This window comes from Trachinotus anak, unplaced genomic scaffold (assembly GCF_046630095.1).
Source record: "Trachinotus anak isolate AG129_WGS33_773 ecotype Australia unplaced genomic scaffold, CSIRO_AGI_Tana_v1 ptg000016l, whole genome shotgun sequence".
In the NCBI taxonomy this organism is placed as follows: Eukaryota; Metazoa; Chordata; class Actinopteri; order Carangiformes; family Carangidae; genus Trachinotus; species Trachinotus anak.
Genome location: NW_027273867.1, coordinates 22,061,548 through 22,083,261, shown reverse-complemented (window position 1 = coordinate 22,083,261; position 21,714 = coordinate 22,061,548). Strand labels below are relative to the sequence as shown.

The window sequence follows — 21,714 nt, the reverse complement described above, 5'->3', positions numbered from 1 at the left end:
AGCCGTGGAGAGTCTGTGTGCAGGTCAATCAATGCAGCTTCAGCAAGGGACTGATTCCAAAAAATCCTGACATTTACCATTGATGTGTTAGATCATTAAAACAATTTCTGTTATAAAACTGCTTGGTGCTGTGGCTGATGTGCTCGATCAAACTTCTTGTCCTCCACGTTTTACCTTTTCTGCAGCCTCCACAGAGAGAAGAAAAACTCACCAGCAAACATGAAATGGACCCTGAAACACCTGAAAACCAGTAGATGTTGCAAACTGTGATACAGTGGTTTACAGTGGATTATTTTTTTTAATGATGTCAAACAAACCATGAAGGGCACAAAACAAGTGAATTTAGGGGAAAAAAACTCTGCAGCTGCAGGACCTCACTTAACAGAATAAAGGACACTGTTCCCTGCTGCGGCCCCACTGTAAACCATCAAGTCCTCCAACATAATGATCATATAATCTGTCCCTACCCTCTGAACTATGGGTCATAATAAAGTGCTTGCTCAAGCAACCCTTGGACTTGTTTTTTTTTTTATGGGACGGCTCAGTCTCCTACAGACTGATAATCAGCAGAAACATCTTTCTTAAGTATTTTTCTTGTTTCCGGCTGTAGAAAATCGATCAGACAGCTGCAGCTGATTCACAGCGCCGCCGCTCGAGTCCTCGCTAAGACCCAGAAAGTGGATCACATCACTCCGGTCCTCAGATCTTTACGCTGGCTTCCTGTCTGTCAAAGAATTGAGTTCAAAGTACAGCTGCTGGTTTATATAGCACTGAATGCTTTGGGGCCAAAATACATTTCTGATCTGCTGCTGCTATGTTATGAACCATCCAGAGCCCTCAGGTTGCCTGGGTCAGGTCTGCTTTCAGTCCCCAGAGTCAAAACTAAACATGGAGAAGCAGTGTTGGGTCCTTCTGCTCCACATATCTGGGACAAACTCTCATAGAGCTGCAGGTCTGCTGCAACTCTCAGCTCTTTTAAATCAAGGCTGGAGACTTTTCTGTTTGACTCTGCCTTTTATTCAGACACTACTTATTTCCTTCACTGCACTGTAGCTTTTACTCTTGTATTTCTTACTTTTTTATCTTCTATCTAACTCAAAGATTTCTATCTTTTTTTATATGGCCTTATGTTGCTTTTTTATTTCATCTTGATGCCTTTTATGTGAAGCACTGTGCCGGGAGAGTGGTTTTCATTTCCAGTGTTGTCTCAGGAATCAGCAACTATCTTCAAATAGCTTAGATCAATACATGAATATAAATACAATTCAACTCTTGAAATATCTGCTTTAAATCAAATCTGGTATCTGAGGAGGCCAGTAGGGAGGACCTCGCCTGATGGGTGTGGTCTGTTGTAGTGATGTCACAACACAGACGTTTTGTAGTAAGTCCCATGATTCTCAACACCAAATTTAAAAACCACAGCAAAAAACTGAAAATCACAGTGGCTGTGCAGTATGCTCACACACACACACACACACACACACACACATATGCAAACACCTCCATATAGTCAGTGTGTAAGCAGCAGTTTATATCCACTAACAGGGGGGCAGGCCCATGTTGACTGAAGATTAATGGAGACTGAACAGTAATGACCGGAGCCGGTTCATGTTGTGAGTACTCAGCTCACAATACAAGCTGTCGCTGTTAGCCTAACAAGCTAGCGTTAGCCTCTGTAAACACTGTGTGGACAACAGATGCCAGTGACAGAAACATTTCAGGACATGAACCTGTTGATGACACGTTAATGAAGTTCACAGCTGAAACTCACCCAGTCTGAATTCTGGGTACAGATCCTGATGTCTGTCCTTGAGCTGCTTAGATGAGTTTGAGATGTTCTGTAACTACAACATATCTCCGTACACAGTCTTGATTTTTTTCACTGCTGACCTTGTGCTGCACCCGTACCTGCTGCCGTTCCACGTGTTATCGTTTCCTGTGCCTGCCTTCTTCTCTTTGAGTTTGTTGTCAGGCTTGAACACTGGTACGGTTATTACACTGCTGTTGTCAGTCTAAGAAGAATCACATCTCCACTATCTACAACATCTGCGGTAAAACAACCACCGTCACATTTTCAGAATTTTGGCATCGACTTGGGACCAAAGTATCGGTTCTGGTGACATCCCTAGTCTGTTGCACCTGAAACCACGCCCTACAGTTACTACAATTTGAAATGACGATAGATCCCCTGAATGGATGTACTTGATAATCTTTTATCTTGTTTGCTGACTTGCATTGTGGCAGAAATTACATGTTTAACCTGCAGAATTAGTTCAAAAAGTTTTTCAATTTAAAACAGCAATAGCTTATATAATCATACATCATATAATCAGCTTTAATATGCAACAAGCTATTCAATTATGCTGATCTTCACACAGCCCTCTCATTTTTGTCTCTCACTCACCTTTTCCTCTCTCTTCTCTGCTCTCTCTCTCTCTCTCTCTCCAGCACTCATACCTCTTTTCTGAAGTGCCTTGCTGAAAGGAATAAAGAAGCTTTTAGCCTCTAAGATTATAATCATTCCTTTTTTATTCATCATAATTGCTCACTGATTGCAGTAATTTCTGTGCACTCATAATTTTACTGGTCTTTTCAGTGCTTGGTGGCCGCATGCATGTATTTATGGATTCGTGTTTTCGTGTGTGCATTCGTGAACGTCTGTGAGTCAGTTTGTCTATTTAGTCGGTAAATGCAAGAGGGCGCGCTAATGTCGCTGTTCGTGACTCAGAGTTGGAAGGAGGGAGGGGGCACTGGGAAAAATAGGTGTTTTTGTATAGGAAGGACAAAGCAGCAGGGGCATTTTTCATGTTGGCACACCAGCAGAGAGCAAGTGAGCAACAGACAACGATAGAAGGCGACAGACTGGCTGTGAAAAGGAAAAAACAAAGTGATTGAGAGAGTGTGTCTTAACTGGAGGCGTATAGAAGTGCAGAGTGCAGTAGTCTGATGAAGAGCTGAAGGACAAGCATGAGAGGGGCAAGAGAAAAGACCGAGGATGTGCTTAAAATGCGGAAAAGGAGTTTGATGTGGGAAGGAAAAAAAATATGAGGAAGGTTAGAGTAAGTGCAAAATCAGAACAAAATACAGAGAAGAGAAAGAGAGGAGGTGAAAGGAGGATTGTCTGAAACTGAGAGAGAGAAAGAGGGGCAGTTGTTGTTCCACTGTCACTCATGGCCTCCCTCGGGAGTGTTTAGACCTTTAAAATCTCCTCCTCTTTTCCGCAGGCCGCTAACACTCCTATCACCCCCTCCTTGCCGTCATCCCTCCTTCCCTGCCACCTTTTCTCCCTGGTTTATCGCTCCTCATCCCTCCCGCCTCAGCAAACTCCAGTCCAATTCCTCCTTCACTGCTTCACCTTCACGCTCCTCTGTTTTCCTTCCTTCCTCTCGTCCTTTGATTTCTCTCCCTCTCTCCCTCTCTCCCTCTCTTGTTTCCGTTCCCAGCGACTCTCAGATCCTCGCTTTCTTTTCTTGTCCTCCCTCCTGCTTCCCACCTTCCCTCCAACACTGAAGCTGCTATTTATAAACTGGCCAACTGTACGTGCACATTGTGTTCGTGGAAAGAAAGAACGAGGCAGAATGAAAGGAAATATGTGAATTGTTTGTGTTTCTGTGTGTGTGTGTGTGTGTGTGTGTGTGTGTGTGTGTGTGTGTGTGTGTGCGCGTGTGCGTGCGTGTGTGTGTGTGTGTGTGCGCAGCACTGCATCAAATTTCAGTATCTGAATCTGGTGATAACATTCATTCATATCCTGTCATATTGCATCTCAGTCTCGTGTTGTATTACATTTCAGGCACGTATTCGTCGCAGTTATTTTGTAGCAGAACTTCTCTTTAAGCTCATGGACGTCTGAAGAAATATTTGTCAAAAACAACATGGCCTTAGAAAGTCTGAGGCGGCCGTTCAGTCAGCTGTGAATTTAAAAATGCTCACTTTTCGAAATGGCATTTTATGGACGGGTGAACAGCAACACCAGGCTCAGTCCTCTGTTCTCTCTGGCATAATTTCAGTGGTTATTGTTGTGACTGCAGCCCACTGTGTCCTTGCCATTTTCTAAATGACTCTTGTGCTTAATGCAAAAAAGTAAACACTCCAACAGACATTATGAAGCTCATGTCTCACTGAGAGAACTCCTCCTCTCTCAGCTCTTCTGCCATGACACACACATCGAGTGTCATCACGGCAGCCCTCCCTCGGGGATGCAAAGCCACTGCAGATGGGGTGCTCAGGACCAGGTGACACAATGTGGTGTCAAGTGAAGTTGAATAGACATTTTGACTTTCCAACACAGGTGTAACTTGCACTGTTAACTGCTGCATTCACAAAGGATGTGGAGAACAGGAACAACACTTCTGTTGGTCTTTTCAACAAATGGAAGACATTGGCGCTGTCAGGAATCCCTGATGTCTTCGGCTCTAAATAACATCTCAGATGCTAAAGTGAATGGATTTACAACATATTTTTCTATTAAAAAGATGTATTAGCAAGCACTTACACCAAGGTTTCCTACTGCTCTGTAGCTTTAGTGATGTCCCTCACTTGTCGGTTACATTGGATAAAAGCGCCTGAAAGCGACTAAATGTAAATGTAGTTTCTGGTATTTACAGTCTAAGTGGCATTAATACAGCATCAACCACCTCTGATGTTTTTAGTTACACTTGTCTTTTTCTTGCAATGACAAGTCAAACTGCTTGGATTTAAAAAGGTCTATTAAAGTTACAATGTGCAAGTTTTGAAAATCAAGCTAGTACTTGCATGAGACTCAAAAGTAAACCGATCCACTCCTCCCCCACTCTCCCTGCTTCCAGTCCTTCACCCACATCCTTGTCGTGTTTGCTGTCTTACCTAAAGCAGGATTCTGGAGCTTCTAGCCTGTGAGTCAGTCATACTTATATTTTCCAGCTGCTAATACTAGCTTGAAGCCTCAGTCTGAGAGGAGTAGCAGACTAGAAGTATTAATTGACAAAACTGTGAGCTGCCAGCCCTGACTTTAGCCTTCTCTGATTGGTTAGAAGGGCGAGTCTCGATCAAAAAAAGATATTGTTCAATGAACCTGGGTCATAGACACATTAAGATGTGTTTTGGAGCATATTTCAAGCAAAAAAAAAATTGAAAAAGTCACATAGTGTTGCTTTCATCAGATTCATTTGGGAATAATAACATTTTTTAGAATTGGAAAATGTGCATGTGTCTGACTCATCTTCTTTTTACACATCCATGTTGGGTCTGAGTCACGAGTTCTCACTTTCATATTAGACGCTAGGATGCCAGTCAAGTGAAGCTATCTTTGGCTAATTGCATTGTTTTTGATGCAAAGTCTGTGGAGACTCTTGCTGAGCACTCCAGGCTTCTCAGAAGTCAAACACTGATACATTACTAATATGATTTTAACCCCTTTTTGAAGTAAAAAGTTTCTTCATCTGCAGCATAACAAAAATAAATCTGTTGAACCGCCTAGGGAGGATGTCATTTACTGGCCCTTAGTTGATGATAGCTTTTTATTTATACACTATTACACCCTCATGATAGAGAACATCCAGCCTAATGGAAGAAGGGTCCATCACACATTCTGCAGCCTCCTTGCAAAAACAAGTCTAACAAATCGAGGAGAACTGCAGTTCAGTTCACCTTGTGTCGTTGCCTCGCCTCACATTTGATCTTGTGTGTTGTCTGCCCTGCTGGGCCTGGTTCCTAGTCTGTAGCATGTGATGTAAAATAATAATGGCCATGGGAATAACAAATTTAAATTTGTGAGCATACAAGCAACCTTTTAGTAGAGTACTTGTTCTTCTGTGGTGCATGAGTCTGTGTGTAATTGTGTTTGTGTGCGAGTGTCTTTTTGTGAAAATGTGTTTTTATTTTATTTATTTTTTTACCCACAATGTGTATCAGGGAAAGATAGTTAAGTGCAGGCCTTAGGCACACTGTTTTTCACTGATGGTTAATACAGCCCACACACGAGAACGTTTTGATATGAGAGAGCAATGGAGCGCTTCAGACGGGGATTGTTGCTTCAGTTTCATTTAAATTGTATGTGATACAGCAGCAATTTCTCACCACTTGAGTGTCACTCAGATAATAGCATTATAGCTGCAGATTTGGGATGTTCTGCTACAAGGCGACGGAGTGAGAAATTGACAGAAACACATCGGGCTAAGCAGGAGTGAGGGTCTGCTGTAGCGCCTGTGTACACCAGCGAGATCCCACTCACTTGTTTTTAAATCTAAAAAGCGATGCTACAACATGAAGCCAAGGCTATTGATTTACCAGTATAAATGTTTGATAATTCATAAATATTCTACAACTCCAGCAGGAACCAGCGCTGACTCACAGTCGAGGAAATCGAGCTGCGTGTTAGATAAAGATGAAATCTAATGGGTGGAGGTGAATGTATGTGAAAGGTGCAGTTCTGCAAGGTTTGTGTGTTGCAGAAGGTGAGGATGTGTTGAGCCTGGGACAGACAGAAGGGTCAGTGGGTGTGTTGACACTCCGCTAATGCAACCTGCTTGTGGGGAGATTTGAAAAGTTGCTGTGCAAAGTTGTTTGAACTCCTTGCCTCCTGCACGTCAGGTGGGGTTAAGGCAGGAGAATGATTGTTGTTGTAGGTAACAAGCTGTTGTTAAAGTTGGTTGGGCTTAAGAAACCAAACCACTTGGTCAAAGTTAGGGAAAGAGTGTGCTTGATAAAAAGATGAACGTTAATTGCTCCTGCAGGAAAATCAGACACCCCATATGTCTTTTACCTACACTCCACTTCCTGTACAGCCAAGGAACAGCTCAGTTATCTGGATTTGCAGTTGTTTGGATGTATTTATATATTTTTATGATTACTTATCTAATTATGCATTTCACATGTAATGCCACCATCTGTCAAATAAAGTTGGACACAGGTGAAGTTGTGCCAGGCGCCCTGTTCAGTTTCTGCAGCCAAGGACCACTGACTCTGATGTAGAGTTACACAATATGGACACAATCCCTAATGATGCTGGACCACCTCTGTAACATCAGGTTAACATTGGCAGACAACATTTAATTGATGCTTCCCCCCTGACATTGGATGGAAGTTAATTAACTGCTAAACCACTGAGGTATTGCAACAGATCTGAGCAATAATTAGTCAGAGTTAAGACTTGACAGCAGTTGTATTACAGATTTGTAAACATGCAATAACATTTGAGAGCGAGTGACAACACAATCACAGGTGTTGTTCCTCAAGCAAGAAGAAAGTGATGATGCCAATTGTTGATATCTAAGATATGTCTTACTTTATCTGAGAGACTTCAGGTCAAGTCAAATTTTACTTATATAGCCTAATATTACACATCGCAAATTTGCCTGTATCTGCAGAGCATTACAATACCCTCCTCAAATCAGACAAGGAAAAACTAACCCCCCGCCCCCAAAAAAAAAAAAAAAAGCAACAGGAAAAAAATGGAGGAAACTTTATGAAGATCAACAGAGGGGTTGAAGGATTGTTGTGTGCAAATCCCAACAGAGTCAACTCTACTGGATTTGACTTGGAAGCGAAGCATCATCCTGTTAAATCCCATTTTTTTAGTAGCATCAAGCTGCGGTACCTCCATCTGCTTTTTCATTTACTAAAGAGTCCAATAACACTGTGTCTTTTTGAAACCTGTTGGGAAGAAGCCTCTCGCCTACTCAAGTGCTTTAAATCTAACGAGTCTGACAAAATCACGGACTCAGTTTGCAAACTGAAAATCAGCTCCTGCTCCCAGAGTTCCCTCTGCTCTTCCTATTCTGACCCTGTGCTCTGTAATCTTGACTTGCACACTGATAACAGCCTGGGTTTATGTGATGCATCCTCAGGGGTTTTGTTATTAATATAATTATATATTTATGCAAATTAATTACTCCCCTCTGTCCACATCCATCTGGCATTTGCTGCCCTTTTAATTGTTTATTTTTGGGCATGCTGGTGGAAACTGGTCCAGTAATGACATAATTTATTACAAAAACTCAGCCTGTTGAATATTATTCTAATGAGTAACCTAACTTTTCCAACAGCCATACAAACTTTTTAAAATGATATTCAAACCCTGAATGGCATTTCCATCCCATTCAGGTTTTTTCTGTCCATCTTCAACCTGCACATAACAGCACAGTTATTGTTGCAGTGTGATGTTTAACACCTCGGGTTTGCCTGCAGTGAGAAGAACAGGTGTGTTTTACAAGGATAATGTCTGATGCTTTCTGTCTGCTCGGGGGGGTTATGAGTAAGAAAGGTGTGAGCATGTTCTCCGGGAGATTATTAACACCAGTTTTGCATCTGCCCTCCGAGAAACTCAATACTCCCTCTAATCTATCTCCTTTTCTCTTAGCCTCTCTTTCTCTTTCACTCCCTCTCTTTGACCAGTCGTTTGTTTTCCTGCAGCAGCACACGTCGCCTGTGTGTGTGGCATTTCTCATGCTGCAACATGACTCTGTTTAGTGAGCAGTTTTTTATCGAGCATTAACATCAACAACAGTGTAAACTTCGATAACACCATGGAACACATCTAATCAACTCTCGATATACAGTACACACTCATGTTCACACACACACACACACACACACACACACACACAGAAAAAGGCATCGCTTCAATTCCCATGCTTCGTTTGTATGTGTGTGTGTGTGTGTGTGTTTCCAGCTGTGATGAAAAGCTGGTGTCATTCTCTCTTTCTCTCCCTCCTCCCTCCATCTGTCTCTGTTTTGCCATCATTGTGTATTCGTCCTGTTTACTCTGCACACCTCCTCATCCTCGGCATCATCACTATTTTCCTTTGACTCCATCCTTCCTTTCTCCCCTTCCCTCCCATTCTTTCCTACTTCAGCCTCCCTCCTTTTCTCTCCCCTCCTCTTTCCTTCGTTTTCAACCTTCTCTCTCTCTCCTTCCCTTCTTCATTTTCCCCTTTAGTCTTTTTCTTTGCTCCTTTTTTCTCTGCATGTTTGTGATTATAATTGAGATTTGCTCCCTTCTCTGTCTGTAACCACTGTGGCAGACGTGGTAACCAAACTCACACACACACACACACACACACAGACACACACACACACACACAGTCCTTTCCAAGTGGATTTACCCAGACATGAATATGCAAGGCCAGTCCATCCATCTATCTGTCTTTCTGTCTATCTTTCTATCCATCTGTCTATGATTCTCTCTCATTGAAGACTCTATCAGCTTGGGACATAATGCCACCTGCTGGCTGGGGGGGGGAACTGCAGCCAGGCTGCATATGATCTGTGACAATCTCACAATCATTGAACAAACACAATTTAAGCAACCCTCCTACTGTTTGTTTGGGGGGGAGGGAGTATGTTTAAAGGTGTAGTTCATCATCTAAATGACAAAAAAATGGATTTTTCTTGCTCATTCCAAGTGGTGTCTTGCAATGCAATTAAATTCATTAGATTTTTTTTTTCAGTTATATATCAGCATCTGAAACTTCTGCAGCCATCCCAATGCAGTGGAGGTTAATGGAATTAAGGCTGTTCTTGACTGATGCAAATGTGTTTTTAAATGTTTACAACTACATTTCATCATGGTTCAAGAGCTGTAATTTACTCAAACGACTGTGAGGCAATTACAGTAGGCCTACAATTATTTTAATTTTTTTTCCTGCAGCAGCAACATTTGGCTTCATTTTAGGTAAATGCTCATAGAAACATCAGCTAGAGCTAAATGAGTGGAGATCATAGGGGTAATTATCCCTTTATCATCTCCCTATCAGACTCGGTGAAGTGCTCTTACTTTAGTGTAAGTGATGAAATATGATTTCATAAACAAAATGGACCAAACAACCTGTGAAAACCTCTGTTGTTTCTGCCAAATCCTTCTCATAGTCAGTGATTGTACAGAACCGTCCACGGTGGTTGTTATGCGCTGTGTGCAACTGCTGTCAGCTTTTGTCTTCTAAATAAAAGCAATACAGTAATGAAAGGCTTTTACAGTCAATTAAGATGCCTCGCCACTCTCCACAAATGGTAAACAGGCTCTTAATTGAAGGTAGATGTCGAGGTCAGATTCAGCTAACGTGAAGCTGCGTTGCGAGGATTTATGGCATTCACGTGTGTCAGTGTACAACAGAGAGCTGAGAGCCGCTTTCATTTACAGGAACTCATCACATTCTTTATTCTTACGTGACTGTGCTTCAGTGTCACATCATAATAAGGCATACAGTGCGGGCACTGAGTAGAAGCTTGACCTTCGATCACCTGCGTGCGTATTACATTTTCTCTTGGGATTTTTCATGACAGCTCACTTTATTCAGATCCCATTGAGTGTGTATGTGTGTGTGTATGTTTGTTGCTTGTTTTACATTTACGTTTGCTTGCTCAGCTACAGTTAATAATGAAATACTGCTCACTTGCACAGCCACAGACTATTTTCTCTCACACAAACCTCAGCAGCAAAACACATAAAAATACAAATACTGCCAGTGAGCATTACATTAAAGCATCAGGAGCAGCCATTTGAAATTTAAATGAACTGGTGATAAATTTTTCTCCCTTCTTTCTCCTTTCTCTCTCTCTTCTCTATGTCGCTCATCCATTCAAGAGGAGAGGAGAGAAATCACTCCAGGCCCATCGACAGGTGCTGTAATCGGTGGTATCCTAGGCGCCCTTGCCTTCATTGGCATCATCATTGGCATCATCTTCTTCATCCGCAAGCGCCAGGAAGACGGAGAGTAAGTCTTCATTAGCAGTCCCATATCTACTTCACCGTTTATTTAACCTCCTGAGCAAAATTAATCTCCCCCTGCGGGACTAAAGCTCATTAAAACTTATTACATGTCATGAGGGGGCCCCTGCAGAGGTAGCTCAGTGGCAGATCCTGACCTGAAGTTTATAGCATGAGACTGTCTGGAGATTTTTTTTACTCCCAAAACACTCGGTCATCAGCTCCCCACTCAACCCCTGAATTCCTCCTCTGGGCTGTGGCTGTAAATAGGAATTTATTAAACCTTCCCTGCTTTAACTCCAGTTTTAAGAGGTGATTTTCCAAATCACCTCTGCAGAACAACAGGGTGTGCAGTGTGTTAACAGATATACACTGATTGTTTCTTGCCTGCTCGCTGAGTCAGAGGTTAATCAGATTCAGGTTTATGTTGCAGATATGTTGCTGATGCTGTCATGATCAACCACTTAGAGTGGTGCAGTGGCACAGCAAGGTTGAATTTATTAAGATACAAAGATTACAAGTGACTAGAAATAATGATTGCAAAGTTCAGGGTCATAGTGTATATGTGCAATACAAATACAGCCATAGAACGATCAGTAAGACGGTCTCATAAAGTTTCAGCACAAACTCTGACCTCTGATTTTAACACTGGAAAATTACACTTCTTAAAGCCAGAAAACATCATTTATTTCCAACACTGCTTGTCCATGTGTTTCGCATTGTGGCCCACTTACGAGGATGTAGAGTGGTTTTTCCACTGATCAAGTCAGTGGTTCAGTCCCCGGCTACTCCACATCAAAGTGTCCTTAACCAATAAAACTAGAAAAGCACTATATAAGTGCAGCCCATAGTGTGAGCTACAATAAGAGGGATATTGGGATATTTTAAGTGCAGTGAGGAGCACAAACCTGAGTAAAGATGGAGAAGTAACTGATCAATTGATTGATTGATGATGGCACCACTTCCTGGCCTTGAGATGCCAGCAATTCTCTCTATTAGTTACCACCTTCTCTCTATTAGTTAGGTCCTGCACGAGTTTGCTTTATATGATCAGCAATTACATGTTAATATTAAAACGTCAACTTTAAGAAAAGGTTTCAACAATTCTAAACATCAATTTAAGATCAATAATTTGATGTTTCCAGTGAATCAAGTGAAATCATTATTAGCTTCTCTTAGCTCGGTGTTCTGACACTGTCAGAACCAGTATCCAGCGTACAGTGTCTGATTTACTGGCCAGTGTTCACACAACCAAACTGTCGAGTAACTATGCAGCCAGATCCCAATGAACCCTTTTGCTGAATGTGGAGGTTGTTTGCAAAGATGTCAGCCATTACAACCATATAAGCGGTTATATGTGGTGTTCCTGCACTCTAATTAATTGAGGCTTCAAAAGTTTGTTTGTGAATAGAAAACAAATCAAATAAAAATTGTGAATCTCTTTCTTGAGACTCACAAAATCCCACATTATCACGAGCCGTTCACTTCAACCAGTACCACCTCTGTGGTGGTCCCTGAAGACAGAGAAATTGTTTCTGTTCTTTTTTACTGAGAATGATTTTTACAATAGGAATAAAACTGCTTCTGATCTCAAGTGTAAAAATATTTCAACCACAAAACTCAGTGCTTTAATTGAATGAAACAAAATGCAGGCTCAATATTTCAAAACTTTTCCGTCCTGTGCTCTCAGTTGCCCAACTTGTTTCTCAACTTAATACAAAGAAATCTGATGTCTTAACAAAGCAGCGATCAATACCTCATTATCTTTGTCTCTTATCCAACCAGGGGCCCTCCTAAGCACAAGCCCCCTCCCCCGGTGAAGGCAAGCAGCTCAACTGAGATGGTGAGTGGTCGACATGGCTTCAAATCAATCTTTATTGTCACTGTGATTATATTGTACACACACACACACTCACAAATACACACACACAGTCCATTTGGGAAGTCATAATGGGGCTAATGGCTATTGATTTGAGATCTGAGTTGGCTTATGTGTGTCGAAATAATTAGCTTGGTTTGTAAAGAGCTCCATTAGAGTGCTCCTCTCCTCCTCCTCCTCCTCCTCCTCCTCATCCTCCTCCTCCTCCTCCTCCTCCTCCTCCTCCTCCTGCCGCCACTTATTTTATTCCATCATTATATCACATTTTGTTGTGCTTGTGCTGCATTATGTAATGAGACTAAAATCCTGCAATTTTATGTTGATTAGATGTATAAAAGATGTCTAAATGGCTGCAAATGCCGTGGCTGAAATGGGGTTCATGAGGTTCACCAGTGAATGTTTATTAGATGTCTACACTGTGTCTTTGAAAGCATCATCTGTGGAAGGTGATAAAAAAACGAAGCATTATCTCTATTGTTCTCTTGTCTTTGAGTTTAAGGCTGTGTCCACACTGTTACATTTTCATTTTAAAATGCATCTCTTATACTAAGTTTTCACCTCTTGTCCACACTACTCCAGAGTTTCCATGAACTGCAAATGTAGACTTTTCAAGCAAGTTTGAAAAGAGATTGTTTCTGATAAGGAGCTGAAACGATCGTTTTCATTTTAAAACACTGTATTAATGCAGTAGTGTGGATGTAGCCTAAGTCTAGTACCAGATCTTCATGAACAAGTCAGTTGCAGAACCTTCACGTCTCTGAATGCAGGCTATTATCACAACAAAGCATTTGAACTTTTTGCCTTCAAAGCTTTTCATAGTATTTTAAATAGCAAGTACAAGTAATTACATAGTCAGCAGTGAGGCTACGCAAAAACATTATTTCTTTATTGTTTTTAGGATTTGACTGGGTTACAATGTGAGCATTGAATGTTCCTCAGCCTCAGGTCAAGTCTTTAAGGAGTCAAGTCTCACAGCTGTCAAATCCAAGTCAAGTCTCAAGTCCTCATTTATGCGACTTAAGTCTGACCATGGATGTATTATAAGACTGTCTTAATTATTATAAGAAGGTCTTATAATACACCCATGAGTCTGACTCAAGTCCACATCTCAAGTTTACAACTCTGTTATCTTGTTTAAAAAAAAACCTTTATTTAAACTGGGGCCATTGGTTCTGTTGACTGTGCTAACACTGTGCAGACCACAGTAACTGTGAAGGTCCTGAATTGTGGAAACATGAGCAGTCAAATGATCATACATGCTGTGAAGAAGCCGGCGGTTTAGCCGCATTAGCATTAGCTACCTCTTTACACAGCTACAGTGAGTACAGTGTTGTGAACAACAGACAGTTTGGACAATTATTTTACTATGCCTTCGAATAAGTTTGACGAACCGACTGACAGTTTGTTTATTTTTAGCTGCCTAACATTAGCCATTAGCTGCAGGTCATACCAGCATAAGTAAGGCTGTAGTGTTAAAACCCTACTTCAGAAGGGGAGAGGCTGCTTTTTATTGTTTATCAACTCAACTATATATTTGTATGTGAACAAGTGTGTGTTTTGTTTTTTTTTACATTGTCTCTCTTCATGTCTGACTATCTGCTGAACATAAACGTATATTTATACAGTGTTTCACACTCTTCTCTTCCCCACTCACTTATATTTTATTGTGTTGTTTTCTGTTTTGTTCTCCTCACTGTGTCGATGTGGTTTCTGCACATGTAGCTGAACAAGTCATCAGCTCCTCCCACGGCCACAGAGACAGCACCTCTCAGCCCAGGAGAGGTTTACTATGAGCCCACAGGGAGAGAGCCTGTCACGGTGACTAACACACACACCCAGGCACGAGCGCACACACACACACACAAACACAAACACAGAGGCCTGATTTTCTCATTGACTCATGAGCCACATTCAGTCACAGTGGGCTCTATGTCTGTTTATACAGCTACACAGTTTGTTTGAGGAACATCATGGTGATTTTACTTTGCACTATTCTATCAAATGTTATTAACATTTAGCTGTTCCATATAATCACGGAAACCTCATAAAATTGTATTAAATTTGACCTAAAAATGTGTTAATTTAACTTAAAAAAATTGTTTTTTATTGTTATATAAGGTGAAAGAAACTCTCTATTCTTTGCGTCATCTGTACGGTGGCCCCTTAGGACAAAAAACAAACAAGGGAGAATGTAGAAAACTGAAGGCAGTGGTTCTCAACAACCTTTTTGAGCCACAACCTCCCTGAAGATTTAAATTGGGATTTGCTATCACTTCCCTCTCATTTCACCCTTGAAACACATTACAGTGACCCGCTTCACTTCAGCGCGCTGCCCTGTTGGCACTGCTGTGTACACGGTCGCTGCAGACACACGCTTCATAGCAGTGCAAGATTGAGCAACCGTCTGCTGCAAACACACACTTCTGTGCTCCCTCTATCCCAGGGGTCACTGTCACACATGACAGCTACCAGACGTACACAAACCTTGTGTACTGACCTTGTGACGTTTGGTGGAGGCCAACTCTGTGGGAGCTACAGGCACCTCATGTTTCTCAGCTGAAGATGACGGTGTAACGGTACTTTCAGTGTTGGTCCCCATGTTGAGCTGGCAGACTGTTTTTTAAAGAAGCCACTGCTCCACATTCAGCCACTTTGCAGTAGTTAGATAATGTTCAGCACCTGTCACTGTGCCAGGGTCAGTCTGCCACTCCAGCTGGAGAATCACACACATTTAAAGATAACCTCGCCCCCCCCCCCGTATGTGGAAAACAGAGAATTACTCCACTGGCAGTACTGTGAGACACTAGGGAGAGTTCTCCTGTATATCCTGCAGTCCTCATAAAGTAGAATACAATAAACTTGGCTGTGTTCAACCCTGCAGAACCTGGATGATGAGACCACTGGTGCCTTGAATGGCGGCGCCACTCCAGTCCTGGACGATTCGGCCAAATATGACAACGTCAACGAACTCAAAGACCGCACCGCCGATGGTCACCATGGGAACGACTTGGATTCATCCAATCACGAGCCACCGACTACCAACATCTCTCGCGGTGAGAGCTTTGTATCTCCCGCCATGTATGTGTAGCCATGGCAACCAGAGCAACGCATCACAGGCATGTGGGCAAATTCCAGGTCACCTAAATTTGCATGAATAGCAAAAGCGAGCACGCTAGAAACCCCTTCTATTGTTCATTGATTTTCTTTTTTATTTTAATGTCTTAATTTACACGCAATCACTTTTGCATCTGAGTTTATTTTACAAGGTGTTATGGGTCAAAATATTTTCAAATCTCCACATAAAATGAGCTTTTTAGCAGAGTTTTCTCTTCTGGTAAAGTCACTTCAGCAATGAAAAGAATGAGTAACAAGCTTTTCTTTATTTTGGGTTTTTTTTTTTGGTAACTTTCACATATTGAGGTGTCATACAGAGTTTTAAACATCATTGCATTTTAAATATCTGGTAGAGAAAAAATGAAATAAAACATGAAATGCCAATTATTTTAAGATGCAGACTAAGTTGTTCATGATATCTGACGAGCCAGACAGCCACTGACAACATATGTGTGTTGCATACAATGAGGCGGGCTTTTCCAATATGTTAATTACATGGTTGAGGGGTGTTGCAATGTAGGTGAACTGGAACACTCCCTTCAGCTAATTAACACACAGCACTCTGCCTGTGTAATGCTTGCAAATCTAAATTTCCACCAAAAATCAGCAAGACAACTGCTTTTTCTGTGGATTCAGTCTGAAATATTATATGCAACATCTTGTGCCATGAACATACAACATCCCCATCGCAAAATTATTGTTTTATGAGAGGCTGCCAGTCCTGGGCTCTTGTGTTTACAGCCGTGGAAAGTGATTTGAATTTCTTTTCCTCTCTAAAACATGCAGATAAAACATAAGGCTCCTGTTGCAGCCTTGTACTAGAGAGAAAGTAAAAATACCACCTTTGAAATCCGTTCAGAGTTCTCATTTTCCATGGTTGGTTGGGTTTGAATTGCATACAGCTGAATTTGGTCCCAGGAAGTCCAAAGTCTGATCATCTGGCTATCCAGGCAGCTTCGAGTAATCATTCAAGATGTTGAACTGAGAGTGTTTCAGTTATTAATCGACTCCTACTGTATAATATTTCTAAAATACAGCCTTTCCCACTCTTGTCCAGGCTACAGTCCAATAAAGAAACATTCCACTTTATTATGTTGTCAAAGGGCCTCATCTATCTCTGGACTGCAGCAGCTGTCAGTGCACCGGGCAGCTCGTTAGCACTAACGAAGGGGAAGGGACATTGTTTTTTCTGTAACTTGGCAACTTTACATAATTAAGATTCCATGATTCATATGTACTGTTGTTAATTGCAAGAGTTGGTAAGGCTGTGTGTTGGGGAGACAAAAGTTGGTTTACAGCAAAGCACACACACCACAGGGATCTAACATGCACACACTCTCACACACACACACACACACACACACATGCACACACACAAAAACACCAATGTTTGTATTCAGTCCTCCTCTAATAAATCACACTATTAAGGTTAAGAAACGAGGAATGTATTTTAAAGTGTGAAAATGTTCAGCATATATTAGAAGAATACTGCCATTACAGCCATTTTATCTGATTAAAATGGTCATACACTCGGATATATGCAGGACATTTGACATATGTAGAAAATATGCATTTTGCATTTTAGCTGATTGTCAACTCAAAAGCAAAAAAGAGAACAGAAAAGAAAAAAGTTGAACAAGGACTATGCCTGGCTGAATCAAAAATTGGTTGTCATAGATGTCAGATGGTACCAAATTATGAACAATGTAAATAGTATTGATAATATTGATGAATAATATATTGTTGGTGAAATGTGTACACATAAAAATAAACCAGTGTAGGTGTTATCAGTGCCTCTGTACAGGGGATGGAAGTTTGTTCAATGTCAAACTGAGGGATTTAAAAAAAAAACAAAAAAAACAAACAAAACAAGACAAAGTGTATATTACTATTTTACTTTTCATGGGTACACTGAGGTTGTCACTTAATACTAAAATATTTTATTTGAGTATATATATTAAAAAATGAAATGGTGTGGATTTTACTCCTTGTTCATATTACTCTGCATGGCATGATCGGTGGCTTGTTGAAACACTTTCCCAAGGCTGTTTGCGGAATAATCTCTTTCATTTGTAAAAACATTTTTGAATGTCAAAAGCTGTTTTTCTATGTTTTTTTTTTTTTTTTATCTCTTTCCCAATGCATCTGTCACAGTCATGCGCACCACGAGCACAAGTCCAATTTAAGTTGAGAGAGCTGGATTTTTCGTCGTTGTTGTTGTGTGACGGCTCGGCAGGCTGCCTGTTCTTGTCTTTAGCGTTGATCCAAAAATGCGGTAAGCAAGGAATCTTCATCTCTCACGGCCACAGGGTGCAATACCCACAGAGATGCAAGCTTTCCTCTCGCCATGCTTCATCTTGAGCTCTTGCTTGAGACCTCAACTTAGATGGATCTTCCTGAGTTATCATGTCGACCGTTGGATGACAGGCTGGAGCTGACCGCGCCAGTTAAAATCACCTACAAAAGCACATATGCGGGTGGTAGATAAACTGCAGATCTGTAAACAGTTATAAACGGGTATCCAAGTTGATAGAGCTGGCAGATGGAGATAGAAACAGGAGGAGAGAAACAAACATGGCCAAATAAACAAGAATGATAGAATGAGAAGATTGCAGGAAGGAAGACGTACGACAATCATATGTTAATATTTATCCATCACTGGCTTTGGTGGAGAGGTTGTTTTGTTGTTCATAAAGTTGTAGTTATTATAGAAGTCCCACTTTATCCAGCATGCTAACTGAAATAGTGCAACCCCTCTGATTCATCCTTTAAGGACAAATGAATACAGTCTTATTCTTGTTTTTTATTTTGCTGATTTCTGTAAGATTCAACATAACACACTCGGCTTATGATGTGGAGATTGGTTGGTTAGCTGCAATATTTGGTTCTCTTACAATGCTAATCTGCAGCACAAATTCCAGACAGATGCAGGACAAATAGGGACTTCTACAATAACTACCAGTGTAAAAGTTTCCTTTGTATGTCTGCTTTGTGTCTATGAGATGTTTATTTTGATTAAAGGGAATGTCTGCATGCTGCATGGACCTATGGGAAAAAGCTATTTCCTTGTTTTGCAAGAAGAGTCGTGCCACCGTGACAAGTATATGGCTTTTTGACTCGCTTATATGGTGCAGTGTCAGACAATCACATATAATGTATTTTGTAGCCCTGCCACTGAACAAAACTGTCGTAAAGGGGAATTGAATGTGATTGTTTTGCTCTTTTGCCTGTAAATTAATATCCCAAAATGAATGAATATTTAGTTTCCTGTGGATTAATGTGTTTAATGTGTTTGCCAGCAGGCTGCTGTTGATAGATTGAGCAAAAGGAAAAAGACAATCATTGGGACCCATTATATCAGAGACCAATGACTCAGCAAGCATTCAGCTATGAGTTTCAGCTCAGCCGTCTCATTTGGGGGATCATTGAGTTTTACCCAGAGCCTTACGTTTAATAGAGTTGCTTCATTCTGAGGTATCTTAAATTAGAATCTTAACATCTCCAAGAACACAGTCATGAAGCTGTCTCCTGAAGAGGGAATTACAAAGACGTAGCCCAAACTCACTTTACAGGTTGTGTCCGCCCAATAGCATGAGTCAGCAATTCTAAGAAGTGCAGTGACTGTTAGATCACGGCCCTGGGTCCGTCCCACAGGCGAGAGTTGCAGTGTTGCATTTCGGCCGACGTGCTTTGCTCTGTCTCCCTGCTCCCCCTGTTCCGGGTTCAATGCCAGAAACACGAGCTGTGAATGTCAGTGATAATGCTGTTCAGTGTGAATCCTCTCCTTCATTTGCCCTCTCTCTTTTAGTTTGCCCCCCCCATTCTCTCTCACTCATCCATTGTCATCACAGCTTTTCATCACGGAGCCAGACGTGCCTTCTTTATGTTATTTTTAGCTTTTCAATTCTCACATTTCTTGTCTGACAGTATAACGGATGATGAAAGGGGGAAACACACAAACACAGGATGGGTTTGACAGTGATGATGGCAAAGCTAAAAAAAAAACCACACAAAAAAAAAAAACACTGGAGATGTAATCAGATTTTAGTGAGTGTTTATCAACTTTCTTTTCTTTCCATTTCATCTTCTTTTCTCTTATTTATCAGATCAGTTATCATTTTGTATGCTTTTTGGGAAACCTATTGTACATGTTTTACAGATCATTGTCTTGTCAAATAAAATGTAAACCAAAAGGACAAGAGGTCTTGGTGGTTATTACCTGAGTCAGTGTGAAGAAACAGCACAGCAGCGCGCTGAAGACCTGGTAAACCCAAACATCTTCTACAGCTAATGACTAGCTCGCTTTTTTACAGAAAACTAGACTGTTTCACCTTAAAGGAATAGTTTGACACTTTGGGAAATACACTTGTGTTCTTTCTGTCTGAGAGGTAGATGAGTACATGAGTTATGTATGTACTTTAAAGCAGCTGTAATCAGTATTTTTATATTAATAATGCATTATGACCCAGCCCTGTAACTCTCTGAAGTTACACAGACACACAACTCCATGAATGAATGCTAATGCTGCTGAGTATCTGCTGGATGTGTAAACAGGCAACAGTTTGCTAAAACGTTGGCCATATGAACTTTATGAGCTGATAATATGTCATAGTTTTTGATATAACATGTTTCTTCTGCCCCCAAGTGGTAAAAAAAAATCAGTAATCGCAGGTTTAATATAGCTGATGATATAGCCTGGGCCCGGAGGTGATTAGCTCAGCTTATCTTAAACACTAGATGGGAGATACTGTAGCTGACTGGCTCTGTCCAAAGCTTAAAAAATCCAACTACTAGTGTCCTAAAGCTTAATGTGTATGCTTTTGTTTCATCTGTACACAATTAGTAACATAAGCAACAGTTATGTGCTTGAATGTTTTTTAAAGCTAACAGTAGCTGGGCCCAGCACAGTGACGCTGCACAGTTACCAAGCAAAGGATCTGTTGTTCATTTAGAAATAGATTCAAAATTAAAGTCTTTAAAACAACAAGTTGTCATAATCTTGTTGCCCACTGTAACGCCAAAATATTATATTTTGTCTTGCAGTAATTCCAAGTGCACCCTTCAGGTGATTCAGCTAATTAAAAAATGCAACAAACATCATCTTTGCTATTATTCAACAGGAACCAACATCAGTCTGTGATGTTCACTGCATTCATTCACCTCACTGTGCCGCACATTGCCGACATGTTTTCCAAGATCAAACCCTGCTGTGCTTTTCCTAACGGGAAGTATTGGAGAGGAAAAACTCATCTGTAAAACATCATACTTGATACATCAATGATTGAACCTGCATTTGAACACAGAGCAAGAAATTGCCAAAAAAAAACCCAAATGAAAGTGTTTTCACCAAGCAGACCTGAATGTAGTACAGTTGCTACCTATTTAAATCCGGGAGGCCGCGGGACACGGAAATCATTAAATGTGATGTTGTTAAATCCGTGTGTGAGTGAAGAGGTGCAGCTGTTGATGGTGAATTCAGTTTGCTCTCTGCTGTTCCAGATAATGTTTGTATGTCACTATTATGCTCTGAATTATCACTCAGGGGAGCAGATTGGAGGCTCTGCGGCAGCATCAAAATAATGATTATTTTGACAAATAGAAAATTGAAGAAAGGAAAAAAGGTTTTTGTGAAATCTGTGTATCGCTCTAGTTCAGGATTTAGATGTATAAGACTTTGTACAAGAAAAAACATTATCTCTTAAAACCATATGTGCAGATGTATTGCAGTAACTGGCAGAACAATAGATGAATTCTGGTGATCCGTCTTTATGCTATTAAACTTTGGGTCCAGGAATATGGACGATTAAAGATTTCTATCCTGTTTTAGCAGATGTGCACTTTATGTTAAGCTTTCTGTTCTGTGGTGGCAGGTGTGCATTTAATTGTACACCTATACTTTAGCATCTGCTCCCTAGCTGAACCCTGTCGGATCAGATGAGATGAGACACGTTCATTGTCAGTGAGCATTTGTTAACTTTTGTGCCTAATTAACCGTATCGTTAAGTTCATCCTGGTCCCTGCTGAGCTCTGCCTTTGACAA

The 21,714-nt window shown here is 40.9% G+C and overlaps 1 protein-coding gene across 2 annotated transcripts in view; it reads left to right on the top strand.

Annotated features, from left to right (window-relative positions):
• Nucleotides 1-19,868, top strand: part of pvrl2l (PVR cell adhesion molecule related 2 like) — a 297,403-nt gene extending 277,535 nt beyond the window's left edge. The window contains exons 7-10 of one of the 2 annotated variants that reach the window (XM_071501089.1): nucleotides 10,559-10,688; nucleotides 12,467-12,524; nucleotides 14,283-14,399; nucleotides 15,442-19,868. In XM_071501089.1, coding sequence (XP_071357190.1) covers nucleotides 10,559-10,688; nucleotides 12,467-12,524; nucleotides 14,283-14,399; nucleotides 15,442-15,648 — 512 coding nt within the window. In that variant the 3' untranslated portion in view covers nucleotides 15,649-19,868. The remainder of the gene's footprint in view (nucleotides 1-10,558; nucleotides 10,689-12,466; nucleotides 12,525-14,282; nucleotides 14,400-15,441) is intronic. The other variant, XM_071501090.1, reaches the window with a different exon arrangement.
• Nucleotides 19,869-21,714: the final 1,846 nt, after the last annotated feature.